This window comes from Eutrigla gurnardus (assembly GCF_963514095.1).
Source record: "Eutrigla gurnardus genome assembly, chromosome: 2".
NCBI lineage: Eukaryota > Metazoa > Chordata > Actinopteri > Perciformes > Triglidae > Eutrigla > Eutrigla gurnardus.
The window spans coordinates 32,197,320-32,212,778 of record NC_139916.1 but is presented as its reverse complement, the minus strand read 5'-3'; the positions used below and the strand labels follow the sequence as shown (position 1 = coordinate 32,212,778).

The 15,459-nt window shown below is 42.7% G+C and overlaps 1 protein-coding gene across 2 annotated transcripts in view; it reads right to left on the bottom strand.

Annotated features, from left to right (window-relative positions):
- LOC311023448 (receptor-type tyrosine-protein phosphatase gamma-like) overlaps window positions 1-15,459 on the bottom strand; it is a 605,663-nt gene that overhangs the window by 107,598 nt on the left and 482,606 nt on the right. For both annotated transcript variants that reach the window (XM_084025284.1, XM_084025285.1), the window contains exon 9: window positions 7,732-7,916. In XM_084025284.1, the coding sequence (XP_083881410.1) occupies window positions 7,732-7,916 (185 nt within the window). The remainder of the gene's footprint in view (window positions 1-7,731; window positions 7,917-15,459) is intronic.

The following is a 15,459-nucleotide window of genomic DNA, read 5'->3' as shown; positions in this document are numbered from 1 at the left end:
TAGAAGTAATGACAAGACGGTTAAGGCTCTGTTGTTGGACAAGCACCGTAAGTATATAATAGTCCGGCTGAAGCCATCCACACAGCCATGAAAGACCACCTGACCAGCTTGGGGTTGCCATCGTAAATATATATATATATATATATATATATATATATATAATGTGTGTATATTTATATGTGTATATATATATATATATATACATATACATACTGTATATATACATACATACTGTATATATACATATACATTATATAAACAGTATATATATATATATACACACTGAGTGTGTGTGAGAGCGTTACTTGTATGTATGAGAGCGTTTTAGTAGTATGTGTGAGAGCATTTTACTTGTATGTATGAGAGCGTTTTAGTAGTGTGTGTGAGTGTTTTAGTAGTGTGTGTGAGAGTGTTTTAGTAGTGTGCGTGAGAGCATTTCAGTAGTGTGCATGAGAGCGTTTCAGTAGTGTGTATGAGAGCGTTTTAGTAGTGTGTGTGAGAGCGTTTCAGTAGTGTGTGTGAGAGTGTTTTAGTAGTGTGCGTGAGAGCGTTTCAGTAGTGTGTATGAGAGCGTTTCAGTAGTGTGTATGAGAGCGTTTCAGTAGTGTGTGTGAGAGCGTTTTAGTAGTGTGTGTGAGAGCGTTTCAGTAGTGTGTATGAGAGAGTTTGACTTGTATGTATGAGAGCGTTTTAGTAGTGTGTGAGAGCGTTTTAGTAGTGTGTGTGAGAGCTTTTTACTTGTATGTATGAGAGCGTTTTAATAGTGAGTATGAGAGCGTTTCAGTAATGTGTGTGAGAGCGTTTCAGTAGTGTGTGTGAGCAAATACTTTTTCAGTTGTTTATGTTAGAGTGTTTCAGTAGTGTATATGAGAGCATTTCACATGTGTGTGTGAGAGGTAATTCTGAATTATGTCCCAGACGGCCCCTCATAGAACACTGTCATCAGTGAGCATGTGCTTAAAAATGCTCACTTGTTTTTGATTCAGCAATTCCACTGACATGCAAGTAAATATGTCCCCATATATACTATATTGCCAAAAGTATTAACTCACCCATCCAAATAGAAAGTAGGCGTTCAATCACTTCCATGGCCACAGTGTATAAACCAAGCAAGTCCAGTCTTGAAATTTCCTCACTCCTAAATATTCCACAGTCAACTGTTGTCACGGTTGTGAGGGGTGGCTTGTCATGGGTTTTATAGTCCGCGTCTCCCTTTGTCCTGTGCCAGAGTATATAGATTGTCCATGTGCCTCCAGCCATTTTTGTCCACAGCCCACGCCAATGGGGTTGAGTTGTATGATCTGGATTTCTTGTTTTCCTCTCAAGAAAGAGTGTTTTTTTGTTGTAGCGTTTTGTTCAGCTCTAGAAAAGCCCGTTTTTGGTTAGTAGCCTTGTGCTTATCTCCGTTGGAGTGTTTTTGCTTTGTACCTTTTTCTGCTCTAGTGTAGCGCAGTTTAAGTTTACAGCCTTGTCTTTTTCCTCCGTTGGAGTGATTTTTTTTTTTGTTCATTTAATAGTTAATTCAACCTTTGACTTTAGTCTTAGTGTTTCATTGCCATATTGTGTTTGTTTTCACTCTGTCTCAAGGGAAGATTAAAGTTCCTAATAAAGATCTGCCTGAGCTGTTCACCCTCTGCATCTGCGTCCTCTTTTAGTCCAGGCCTGACTGTCAGTGGGATTAGGACAAAGTGGAAGCGATTGGGAACGACAGCAACTCAGCCAAGAAGTGGTAGACCACGTAAAATGACGGAGCGGGGTCAGCCGATGCCAAGGCACATAGTGCACAGAGGTCACCAACTTTCTGCAGAGTCAATCGCTACAGACCTCCAAACTTCATGTGGCCTTCAGATTAGATCAAGAACAGTGTAGAGAGCTTCATGGAATGGGTTTCCATGGCGATCAGCTGCATCCAAGCCATACATCAGCAAGTGCAATGCAAAGCGTCGGATGCAGTGGTGTAAAGCACGCCGCCACTGGACTCAGTAAAGACGCCTTCTCTGGAGTGACTAATCACGCTTCTCCATCTGGCAATCTGACGACGAGTCTGGGTTTGGCGGTTGCCAGGCCAACGGTACTTGTCTGACTGCATTGTGCCATGTGTAAAGTTTGGTCGAGGGGGGATTATGGTGTGGGGTTGTTTTTCAGGAGCTGGGCTTGGCCCCTTAGTTCCAGTGAAAGGAACTCTGAATGCTTCAGCATACCAAGAGATGTTGGACAATTCCATGCTCCCAACTTTGTTGAACAGTTTGGGGATGACCCTTCCTGTTCCAACATGACTGTGCACCAGTGCACAAAGCAATGTCCATAAAGACATGGATGAGAGAGTTTGGTGTGGATGAACTTGACTGGCCTGCACAGAGTCCTGACCTCAACCCGATAGACCACCTTTGGGATGAATTAGAGTGGAGACTGAGAGCCAGGCCTTCCCTCCAACATCAGTGTGTGACCTCACAAATACGCTTCTGGAAGAATGGTCAAAAAGTCCAATAAACACACTCCTAAACCTTGTGGAAAGCCTTCCAGAAGAGTTGAAGCTGTTATAGCTGCAAAGGGTGGACCGACGTCATGTTAAACCCTATGGATTAAGAATGGGATGTCACTTAAGTTCATATGCGAGTCAAGGCAGCTGAGTAAATATTTTTGTCAATATATACATATGTATATATATATATATATATATATATATATATATATATATATATATATATATATATATATATATACATATAGGGAGATATGCCTATATTGCATATTCTTCACAGCAGATTACCTTTTTGGTAAATGACACTCCTACTGTGATTGCGATCCCATCTCCTGCTAAATATGTTCGAATGTAATGTATCATATTATACTAATATAATTTGGAAGAAATTTAATTTCTGCCTAGATTTTAATTACGGGCACTGACTTTGATTTAATATAGGAAGTGTGATGCTCCCATCCTGCACAGAAGCCATATGGAGGAGGTAAGTCCCGCCTCTTTTTGAAAAATATGTACAGCAGTAGGAGAGACAAATCATGTATTGATCCCATTTGAACTGTCCCATGAATTACACACATGATGTTCGTCAATTTAAAATATTTTAGGTAACTAGCAAGCCAAGCTAAGAGCCTTGTTGGTGACGTACCCATATAAGTTAGCTAGCAAGCAGAGCTAATGGCTGTGTTGGTGACGCACCTAAATAAGTTAGCTAGCAGGCCAAGCTAACGACCTTGTTGGTGACGTACCTAGATAAGTTAGCTAGCAAGCCAAGCTAACGGCTGTGTTGGTGACGTACATTGTGTGAGACCAGAGATGTAGTTCACCGAGCGGTTTCACACAACCACAGTCTAAGCCTAACCAAGCAGCTGTGTTGCCTAAACATTTGTTTTAATTCACAACATTAAGTTCCAACAATATGATAACCACCACCAGGTGATAACCACTGTCAACACCCATTCAATCAGCTGATAACTCATTTCTGAGGCAACTACCTGAACACACAAAGTACACATGTTCATTTTGTGCATTCTGCAGACTCCAAATTAAGAGGATGAAAAGGACCTGTTCCCTTGATGATCAACAATATTTCCAACTCCCAATGACACGATTTTGACTCATACACTTACACTTGACACTTTCATACATAATTGTTTCATGAAAACGTAGTTACTCTTGTGCCGGTCGCCGGTGTACCAACTTGTTAATCAAGCTGTCCTCACTGCTCACGTCTCATATCGAACTGACATACAGTTTTGACCTTTTTTTATGTTGTATGCTCCTCTGCTTTAGACCTATGGAGAGGCTTTTCAGCAGCCTTGACAGTAAATATCACCGTGGTAACCTTTGATCACTGGCAGACACAGACAGGTGTTTGAGATGAGGTAATTACTGCAGTTTCACACACACACACACACACACACACACACACACACACACACACACACACACACACAGGCTGTCTCTCTGGCTGACTTTGCTCAACAGTGTTTAATGTCACTGAGTCATTTTAATGTACATGCTGCTGTGGTTGAGGGAGAGGTTTGAGTTTGAACTCAGAATCTGGAATAATTCGATGATTTACACCCATAAACCATCTTACTGTCTCCGACTTTGATAAAAGGTTGAGTTCAGACTTTAGGCTTTCACTCTTTGACTACAGAGACCCGGGTTCAATCCCCACACAAGAAATAATTACGAGAGAACAGCTATATCTAGCTTCAAACTAAGAAGTATAGAGTAGTCTATTGGTATAGACTACGAACCAATAAGGTCGCTGTTGCTGGGTCCAGGGAGGCCTGTACATACATACCATGGCGACCGATCGCCGAGCAGTTTTTAAAAATTATCCTGGTAATTTGTCTGCGTGAGAAACACGAGATGTGGCATGTGCTGCTTTGTCCTCTGACAATGTAAACAGACTGGTCTGTCTCAGTAACGGGCTGAATGTAAAGGAGGACTAAGCTGACTTGTTGTTCTATGGAGTGAAAAGGATTTATCATTCTGACTTCACAGCAGAATATTTCCTTATTCTTTTTTCCATATTTGCATGTTCTATTGTTCACCTTATGTTCTGTTAGTGCATATAAGAAATATGCCTTTTTCAAGCTGACAGTTCATTTTGACGGCCTTGATGGTTTCTTTGGAAATCTGTAGTTCACATGAGAGAATCTGTGCTTAAAGTTAAAAAAGCTGCTATTTAACAATAGTATTTGAATTTAAATACTTCCTTTGTGTTGATTCTACATAAATTCCATCATTTTACATTTAAATATCCATTATAACATACTTTATTCTTAAGAAGAAAGAAAGCGATTAATTGCGATTAATTACGGCAAATTGTGTGATTAATTACTTAATTTTTTTTAATCGATTGACAGCACTAATACATACACATACATACATACATACATATACACACATACATACACATGCATACACATACATACACATACATACATACATACATACACATACATACATACATACATACATACATACATACATACACATACATTAGGGCTGAACGATTTATCGTTTTCTGACCGAAATTGCAATTTCAGACAACGCGATCATGTGATCGCCAAAGCTGCGGTTTTAGCAGGCTCCTGACTTACCCAGGATCTGTTGTGTCAACTATTTTTTCACATACATACATGCCATCTCCCTACATCCTGCCAAGCTCACCAATCAGAAGCGGCATACTACTCGTGGACAAGTGACGCTAACCAATCAGTATTAACCTGCTCCGTATTTGTAATTAGTCAGAAATGACTTCAGCTGGACCAGAAGCGGAGTTAGGGGATTTAATCGCCAAGAAAAACAGCACGTCCGTCATTTGGGAGTATTTCAGGTTTGAGGCTGCAAACGTGCACCAGAAACCGGTACTGTGCAAAACCTGTTGCGCTAAAGTTGCAACATCCAGCGGAAACACAACCAATTTATACCGGTGATATAATCTCCCGCTAGAGGGTGCATTTCGCAGCAGGGATGCTGATTACGGCACAACACCGGCACTTGAAAAATCACCACAGACATTTGCATGACGGGTGCATGACGAAAAAGTCTGGTGAAAAGTCCGGTGACAATGATGATCAGGCCCACTGTAGCAAACAGACTACAATTACAGCATTGTTTGCCAGTGTAACTCCGTATAAGAGCAGCCGAAGACACCGGGAGAAAACGACGAACATAACACACTACATTGCTAAGGACATGGTTTCTGTTAATAAAGTCACCAAAGACGGATTTAAAAACCTCCTCAGCATGCTGGACAGAGGATATATGATTCCCTCCCGCAACTACTTCTACCAGGTTGCCGTCCCACAGCTATACGCGGAGTGTAAAGAAAAAGTGGTAAGCCATAAATGAATGATCCACCTATTTTAATGTCTGACATATTTTTCAGAATCATTTTATTTTAATAACAGTTTTTGTATTTTATTTACAATTCAATTATTACAATGAAGGATTTTTTGCACAATTTTTAAGTTAGTTAAGACTAGGGTTGCACGGTATACCGGTACTAATTTCGTACCGGGGTACTGAGGCATTTAAAACGGTACCATATTGCATTTGGACGGGACCGGTACTTGCAGCGCCGCCGGCAGCGCCCGCAACAGCGCGGCGAACTCGCCACGTGACGTCACCACGTTGTAACTACAGCTGAGAGGACGAGGAGCGAGCCGCAGCTTGGGGAGATAAAAGGCAAGCCGGAGGAAACCGCTAGCAAGTTAGCGAGCAGCGTGGACGGTAGCAACAAACGGAGCAGGACGAAAGCTTGGAGAGCGCGAGAGAGAGAGAGCGAGAGAGCGCGAGAGAGAGAGCGCGCGCGAGAGAGCGAAGCACGGAGAGGAGAATGGCTGCTGCAACCGTCACCACACCGCAACTTGCGGACAAACCAGCGCCGCAAAGTGCGATATGGCCGTACTTTAGCTTAAAACAAATGCGCAAAGCGAGGCAGTTAACGCTGATGCACCACTGTGTAAACGATGTTTAAAACATGCATGGCTAACGGCGGAAACACCTCCGACTTAGCCAAACACTTAAAGGACAAGCACCCACCCTGCACACTGAGCTCAGGGAACGACAGGTCATTTAAACTCATGAAAAAAAGCCACATTCAGTGCTAAAAGCAAGCGCCACCGCCCTTCACTCTTAACAAAAGTAGCTCTGGAAGAAAAAAAAAGAGATGATTTATTTATATTATTATATTTTATATTATATTATTGTATTTATATTTTAACATTTTTAAAATTGTGTGAATTAGAAAAGCTTGTCTTTGTGGTATTTTATTTTATTTGCTGATTAATATGTTATTGTTCTAAGATTTTCTATTAAAATAAAGTCAGTAATGACATTTTTTGCGTTCACTTTTTATTTGAAAAAGTATCGAAAAGTACCGAAAAGTACCGAAACACATGTTGGTACCGGTACTGGTACCAAAATGTTGGTATCGTGACAACACTAGTTAAGACAGTCAAAGATGGCTCTTTTAGTTAATTTGTAATAACTGCCGTTGGTCAAGGACTTTAAAGAAAGTGCATGCATGTTTCTTGTTAATAAATACATTTGGAAGCAATTTTTAACTTTAGTTTTCATCCTTGCATTAGAGTAATAGCATTTCATGTTTTAATGTTACTGTACATTGTGAATATTGCACTGAAGCTTGATTTGAAGGAAACTGTGAATCAAATCGAAATCGCAATATCTGCCAGGAAAGTCGCAATTAGATCTTTTCCTAAAATCGTTCAGCCCTAACATACATACACATACATACATACACGTACATACATACATACACATGCATACATACATACATACATACATACATACATACTGTACATACAGTAAAGAATACATTTTTTCTCTGACCTTAAATAACTAACTAATAATAATAATATTGTATCAGGCTTTAGTTGTCAGGAATTCATTTTTCTTTTACAAATGAATAAAATGTGTTTTCGGTGGACATTTGGCAGGATGACGGGACGAGATATTGATCAGCTATTATATTAATGTAGTACGATGCAGTATAACAGCAACATATTAACACGTGTATCATTTCCTCAACAGAGGGCTCCAACACGGTACTGTTCAGCAGTTCCTGTATATGTCACATTTCAGCACCTAAATGCAGGACAAGTCAGTGTTGGCCTTATCAAATGACAAGAAGGTAACTCATTAATACTGAACAACACATTCAGTGTCAACCCATTACACCCACAAGCTCCAGTCCCTCCCAGTCTCACCAGTTTGTGTTTGTTGTCGGTGAGGTGCGTCTCCTCATAGCTGTCGTCGTGAGTCGTCCAGCTGTAGGACACCAGGAAGTGGAGGATGGGCGGGTGGTAGGTGGCCTCCGGACGAGCCCAGCGCACCACCAGAGCACTGCTGTTCACATGCTGCACCTTCATGTTGATGGGAGCGCTGCTGCATACTGGGGGAGAACAGAGGAGGGAACAGGAGAGAGGGGGAGGAATGGAAGGGGGGGCATCAGTAGGGGAGAATTAAAAGGGGGGAATTAATGGATGGAAGAGGAAAATTAGTGTGAGATGAAAATTGCAAGGAGGGAAAACACAAAATGGACATGAAAGGATGGATGGAAGACAAGAAACAAGAACGCAGAAGAATAAAAAAATGGACAGAAGAGGATAAAAGGGAAGGATGGAGGAATTAAAGAAAGGGAGGAAGTAAATAAACCAATGGATTGAAGGAAGGTGACATAAGAAACACATGAATGAAAGGATGGATGCAAAGGACGGGAAAGAAGGTACAGACAGGTGGGAGACAGTGAGTGTCATGTGAGCGTGAGTTGTATTCATGATGTGTTATTAATATTGCTGAGACACTGTGAATCAGTGTATAGTATCACATATGGAAAAATCTACATCAAATGTTTGCATACATAATGAGCTCAGTGCTGTCAATCGTCTTTGAATAGGCTTTTTTACACACACACACACACACACACACACACACACACACACACACACACACACACACACACTTTGTCAAATAACATACAATTTCATATAAAGTCTCCTTCAGGCCAAAAGCAACCAACCTGCCATCTTCATATATCTGGCCGTAGGAAACACGAGATATGTTTTATTGTATGTTTTCATTCATTCTGATGGGAGCAGTCCTGCACTGGCTGATACTCACCACTAAATGTCTCTGTTTGACCAGGGAGATGTTCTGCTCCAACAGTACTATAGATGGAGGATTTGCATTCAAATATTAAACGTTATTATTACTGTAAATTCTCAGACGGTGAATGGGGACACTGTCTGTTAGTGTGAGTTAGTAAGACATCTGGCTTTTCACATTGTCCCATATGTGTCATGTGTACATGCCTTCTTGTTTCCTGATCTGCTTACATTTTAATTTGCTGTGAATACAGCAACATTTCTTCATTTTTATCTGATTCATAATTGTGTAACAGACTAATTTCAATGGTGTGACAGCAGTTGTGTTGTACCCAAGACACTGAATTTCCAACATAGTGTTTTTTATCGACTACTTATTTCCAGCTTCCATTTTGCAACTGCTGTTAAACTACCATGAGTGAGTCTTGACATTTCACATTAAAAGTCTTCTAGCTACTCAGAGAACATTATCCCTACTGGGTTTATAAGGTGACATGTCTGTAGGAAGATCATCATTCACACAAAGATGCAGACTGGAATTACATTGAGAATTAAAATATTGTTGTTTTCCAATAAAATGGATGTTGGAGCATCTTCAAATGTACTGTGACGTTTTTCCACAGTCAAACCAAATCTGATTTAAATCAAATCTTTTGCACTTGATGGACTGGATTGGTAAGCACACGTGAACATTTTCTTTAAGAGAATAAAGAAAATGTTTGATATATGTTGTTACATAGATATGATCCAAAAGGTTTCAAATTAATCTCTGATTATGTGAGCTTTTATCTGATCTCTTAGCAGAGGTAGGAGTAGTCAGTAAAATGTATTGGCATTGCTTGAGACTTTTAATCCTGTTTCTGGACAAATTGTCTCTGATTTTCTACTGACATAAGCAGAAATCCAACACAATATAGTATGTTACCAAACATGTCTGTCAAGGCCCCCAAATTCTGCAGAAGGGAACTCTTATTGCCACAGTATATAATGGTAGTTCACACATTGCTCAAAGCACACTTTTGGGTGGTACCACAAAATTAGATCTTTATTGTCTCTCATCACTGGCTATAGTGCATATTTTTTTCCGAAATAAGGTCCGCACAGTGGACACAGGAAGGGACTTAGCCTCACTATTCCCCCATGCATAGTCAGGTCCACAAAAAAAGGGTTTTACCAGTTTGTCGTGGAAGGACTTGACTGGTGTGCACAGAGCCCTGACCTCATGCCCAAGCATCCAACACTTTTGGGATGGACTGAATCGTGGACTCGGCATCTCTACTGTCACTAACTTGACTACTCCCGGGATCACTCCCGGGAGTCTGGCTATGCTTTCTGGTCCAGCAGAGTCCACTGAGGTCCTGACCGATGCAGACTGCTAACTGGCCTGATGCTGGAAACACCACATTGTAGCTCCACCTGCCCGCTGTGTGACTGCTCAACTACTCCTGCTTTCTGGTTTACGGCGACGTGGTTGGGATGGATCCATCTCGGCGTAGCTGTGCCTGCTGCCATGGACTACTACTGTTGATACTATTGCTTCTGTTAATACCACCACTACTGTTAATGCTACTACTACCATACTACCAACACCAAATGCAGTTGGAACCCAAGGGCCTGGGCTGCACGAGATTTCTGCCTAAAAGCCTATTAAGGCAGTTTTTTCTCGCCACTGTCGCTGTAACGCTTGCCCCTGGGTGATGTTGGGAATTTGAAATTGTGTTGACTCTTGAAATTTTGAGCGTATTCTAGTCCTGCTCAATGTGTTAAGTGTCCTGAGATGACTTCTGTTGAGATTTGACACTATAAATAAAATTGAATTGAATTGAATTGGACTGTGAGGAACACCTCATCACTCAACATCAGTGTTGCTCTTAAGATTGAATGGGAACAAATCTCTGTATGTTCCAAAATCCTCTTAAACCAGAGTGGAGGTTGTTATAGCAGCAAATTAATCACATTCTGGTTGAATGTTTGAGTGTCCACATACTTTGGTCATCTGTCATGTAAAGTGTATGTTAAACAGCAATTCATTACAGGATGCACTGTTGGAAAAGAGGGAGTAGCATATCACTATCTAACAATGCACATAATGATTATTCCAAACACTGTATCATATTATGCAAATGCAAGTAATTTGATGAGGAACATGGCTTGATTGAGAATGGGGATCACTTGCCTGGTGGAACCAAATTGATTAGCTTGCTCATAAAGAGCTGCAGTGGAGTTTTTCTATTCATAACCTGCAGTTGAGCCCCATGTGGCTTAGCATTACTAAAGCCATTAGTCACACACACACACACACACACACACACACACACGCAAACACACACATTCACAAAGTAGAACACACACTTGCACATACACAGACGTCATTTGGAAGTCAAGCGGAGAATGACCTCTATGCAGGGAAAACGTATAACAGATTAGATCAACCTAGGTCCAGTCGGCTGTGCCGAGTGTGTGTTATCACAAGTAAGAATATTCATACCACTATAATTGCAGTCTCAAAGTAAAGTTAAATGGGGCAGTAAGTCAGAGGAGCAGCCTACGCGGTACAAAAAAAATGATGGTAAACAGAGTGGCCGACAGGGAGTCAGCACTTGATGATATGAAAATGTCATATCACCATTATCCTATTATGTACTCCTTTCTTGAGTTATAAACAGCGGTTATGTACAGCTCTTTAGTAGCTCTGTCTAATGCAAGTGCCAGAATCACAAAGAATCTGGATCATCTGGATCCTTCTCTGATTATTTCACTGGTTTGCCAGCAGAAGACAGCTTGTCTTTGATGAATAATCTAACAACCCGTACTCACTGTACAGATCCAACTACGTGGTCTCAGTTACAGAGGACGGACGTCTGCTATATCTACTTTCAACTTTACTTTATTTATAGAGCACTTTTCCTACATAGACATGTAACACAAAGTGCTTTACACACATAAAAAGAAAATAGAAAAACAATTACAAATAAAGCCCCTCCCTCCCACCCTCCATACTACACACACGCACGCACACGCACGCACACATACACACACACACACCTGCACACTCTCACTACTGACAATAGGGAGACATGGCATGACACTGATGATTGAGGAAACGCTATCTTTGGGGCCATCCACACTGGGAGGAGTCGCAGGCTGTGCCACAGGGGGCACCAGTGCCCAGGCCCCCCGACCCCGACAAACAACAGTCAGCCGAGCCGAAGGGGCCCAGGGACAGCGCACCCAGCAGCAGCCCAGACACAGCTTCCAGTGTGGAAGACCCCCCTGAGGAAACACTGGAGTTAAAGCTAAAAACTAAAAGCATAAGATAGGATTAAAAAAACATGAAAAAATAAGTAAATAGAGTGAACAGCTTAAAAGGATAAAAATATATAAGATAATAAAATAAAACAATACCAATGATAAGTAAAACAACTTTCACAATATCATCTTAAAAACAAGATAGAAGCAAAAATATAAAATAAGATAAAATCACGTAAGAACGTAAGAAGAATTTAAAATACTAGTTAAAAGCCTGATTAAAAAGGTGTGTCTTTAACCTTCCTTTAAAAATATCAACTGTCTCTTCGGTCCTGAGGCTCTCCGGCAGGCTGTTCCACAGGTGGGGGCCATAGTAGCTAAATGCCGCCTCACCATGGGTTCTGGGTTTTGGTATGGATAAAAGGCCGGTGCCGGAGGACCTCAGGGTCCGCGAGGGTTGATATGGTAAAAGCAGGTCAGCTAAATAAGAGGAAGCAAGGCCGTTAAGACATTTAAAAACTAGTAAAATTACCTTAAAATCGATCCTGAAGCGTACAGGGAGACAATGCAGCGACGCTAAAACTGGTGTAATGTGCTCCCGCCCTCTGGTCCTTGTCAGCACGCGTGCGGCTGAGTTCTGTAATAATTGGAGATTTAAAATACTCTTTTTGGGAAGACCAGAGAGCAGGGCATTACAATAATCTAAACGACAGGAGATAAAAGCATGCATCAGCACCTCCGTACTGGCCTGAGAGAGAAACGGGCGGACTCTGGCTATGTTCTTAAGATGATAAGGTGCTTTGTCTGTTGTTGGTAAGTCAGAAACTAATTGTAGATTTGAGTTCAGGCATTGTGTGAGCAAAGCTAGTGCAACATTAGTCGTGTGCTGATAGCTTGTTGTTGAAATCGTGGTGAAACTGCATATGTTAAGTGAGTAATCAACTAAGTTTGAGCCATCTCAGGTGTACTGAATAGACTTGATTAGAGGGAGGGGTCACACACAGTACTTACGGTAAACTGAGCACTTAAAAGGCTGTCACTACAGCGTCAGCTGCAGCGTCTGGCCATCTGAACGAAGACAGCTGAACAAAGACAAGGGAGTCTATCTGCGGGAGTCAAGACAGCTGAACAAAGACAAGGGAGTCTATCTGCGGGAGTCAAGACAGCTGAACAAAGACAAGGGAGTCTATCTGCGGGAGTCAAGACAGCTGAACAAAGACAAGGGAGTCTATCTGCGGGAGTCAAGACAGCTGAACAAAGACAAGGGAGTCTATCTGCGGGAGTCAAGACAGCTGAACAAAGACAAGGGAGTCTATCTGCGGGAGTCAAGACAGCTGAACAAAGACAAGGGATTCTATCTGCGGGAGTCCATCGAGGACGTCCACCGAGGTAGGCATAACATCTTACCCCCCCTCGCAGCCATGTGTCTTATCCCAGTCAGGACATCACACTGGAGAAGATTTCACCGGAGACCCTTCACTCGAGGCTGTAACCCATCCAATCTCTGCTACCCACCATTCTCCACCGGTAAGGACCTTGAAGTACTAGGGGGGCTATGGAACTGCCAGTCTGCAGTCAAGAAGGCGGACACCATTTCAGCCTATGCCTCACTGCAGACTCTCCACTTCCTGGCCCTCACAGAGACCTGGATCACCCCGGAAAACACTGCCACTCCAGCTGCCCTTTCAACTGCCTACTCGTTCTCACACTCCCCAAGACGAACAGGGCGAGGAGGAGGAACTGGGCTCCTCATCTCACCCAGATGGTCCTACCAGATCCTTCCTCTGGACCACCTACCCCGATCTACACTTGAATTCCACGCCGTCTCTGTCACCCTTCCTTTCAAACTCAACATCATAGTGATCTATCGCCCTACCGGTCCTCTCGGTGACTTTTTGGATGAGATGGATGCCCTCCTGAGCTGCTCCCCTGATGATGGCACACCACTCGTCGTCCTCGGTGACTTCAACATCCACTCGGGAAAGCTGCACTCATCTGAATTCATCGACTTCTTTTCCGCATTTGACCTTACGCTCTCCCCCTCTCCACCAACTCACCGCACCGGGAACCAACTTGACCTTGTCTTCACAAGATCCTGTGGCATCTCGGCACTCTCTGTTACCCCGCTCACCGTGTCCGACCACCACTTTGTGACTTTCTCCCTCCCCATGGAGCCCACCACATCCCTCCCCTCTACGCCTCGAATGGTCACCAGCCGCCGCAACCTGAAATCCCTCACTCCCTCCGCTCTCTCCTCAACTGTTATCTCCTCGCTACCATCCTCCGAACAGTTCTCCCTAATACCTACTGAGGAAGCCTCCTCCATCCTGATGTCCTCACTCTCCTCTTCTTTGGACACTCTCTGTCCCCCTATCTCACGACCTGCCCGATCATCTCCCCCCCCTCCCTGGCTGTCTGAACCTCTGCGAACCAACAGATCATTGTTGCGAGCGTCAGAGAGAAAATGGACCTTACTCACTACCACCGCCTCCTCTCTGACTTCACCTCAACTGTTTCGGCAGCTAAATCTGCCTTCTACCTGGCAAAGATCAACTCTTCTGCCTCCAACCCCAGGAAACTCTTCTCCGTGTTCTCTTCCCTCCTCACCCCTCCGCCCCCTTCCTTCCTTACTGCCGATGACTTTGCTACTTACTTTAACAAGAAAGTAAATGACATCAGCTCCTCATTTACGCCTATTCCCTCCCAGAAGACATCTCCCCCAACCCTCAACTCGGATGGTCTTACCAGCTTTACCCCCCTCACCTCTGAAGATGTTCACGCACTTGTTACATCTAACCGTGCCACCACCTGCTCCCTCGACCCGATCCCCTCCTCTCTTCTCCAAGACATCTCACACGACATCTTGCCATTCCTCACCACCCTGATCAACTCCTCCCTCACCTCAGGTCTCATTCCAGCGGATTTTAAGACAGCTACCGTGAAGCCTCTCCTTAAAAAACCCATCCTAGACGCTACTGACATCCAAAGCTACAGACCTGTATCTCTTCTTTCATTCCTCTCTAAAACCTTGGAACGTGCCGCCTACAACCAACTGTCATCCTATCTCTCGCTGAACAACCTCCTAGACCCTAATCAATCAGGATTCAGGACTGCTCACTCCACTGATGTCCTTGATTTTATCCTGAAGTGGTCTGCAAAGTTCTCACAAAGATCATCTGTTGGTGTCTTAAAAACGTTATTAGAATTAGTGCCTGTTAAAATATCAAACGTGGAGAAGAGAAACCGGGGGTTGTTTTTATTGATGGTGATGAGTTGTGAGAAATGTGAAATTCGTGCCTTTTTGACTGTATTATTGTAGGTTTTGAGTTGTTGACGTAAAATGTCGTAATGAATTGTCAGTTTACTTTTCCTCCATCTTCTCTCGGCACTCCTGCATTTTCTTTTCAGTTCATTGATTTCAATGTTTTTTCTCCACGGGGGTATAGGTTTTCTTTTTATTGTTTTAGTTAAAAGTGGAGCTACTGAGTCCAAAGTTGACTTCAGTCTGCTGTTAAAATTATCAACGATAAAATCACAAGGTGCAGGTAAAATTTCAGCAGGAGTGCTCTGTAAAATCTCCAT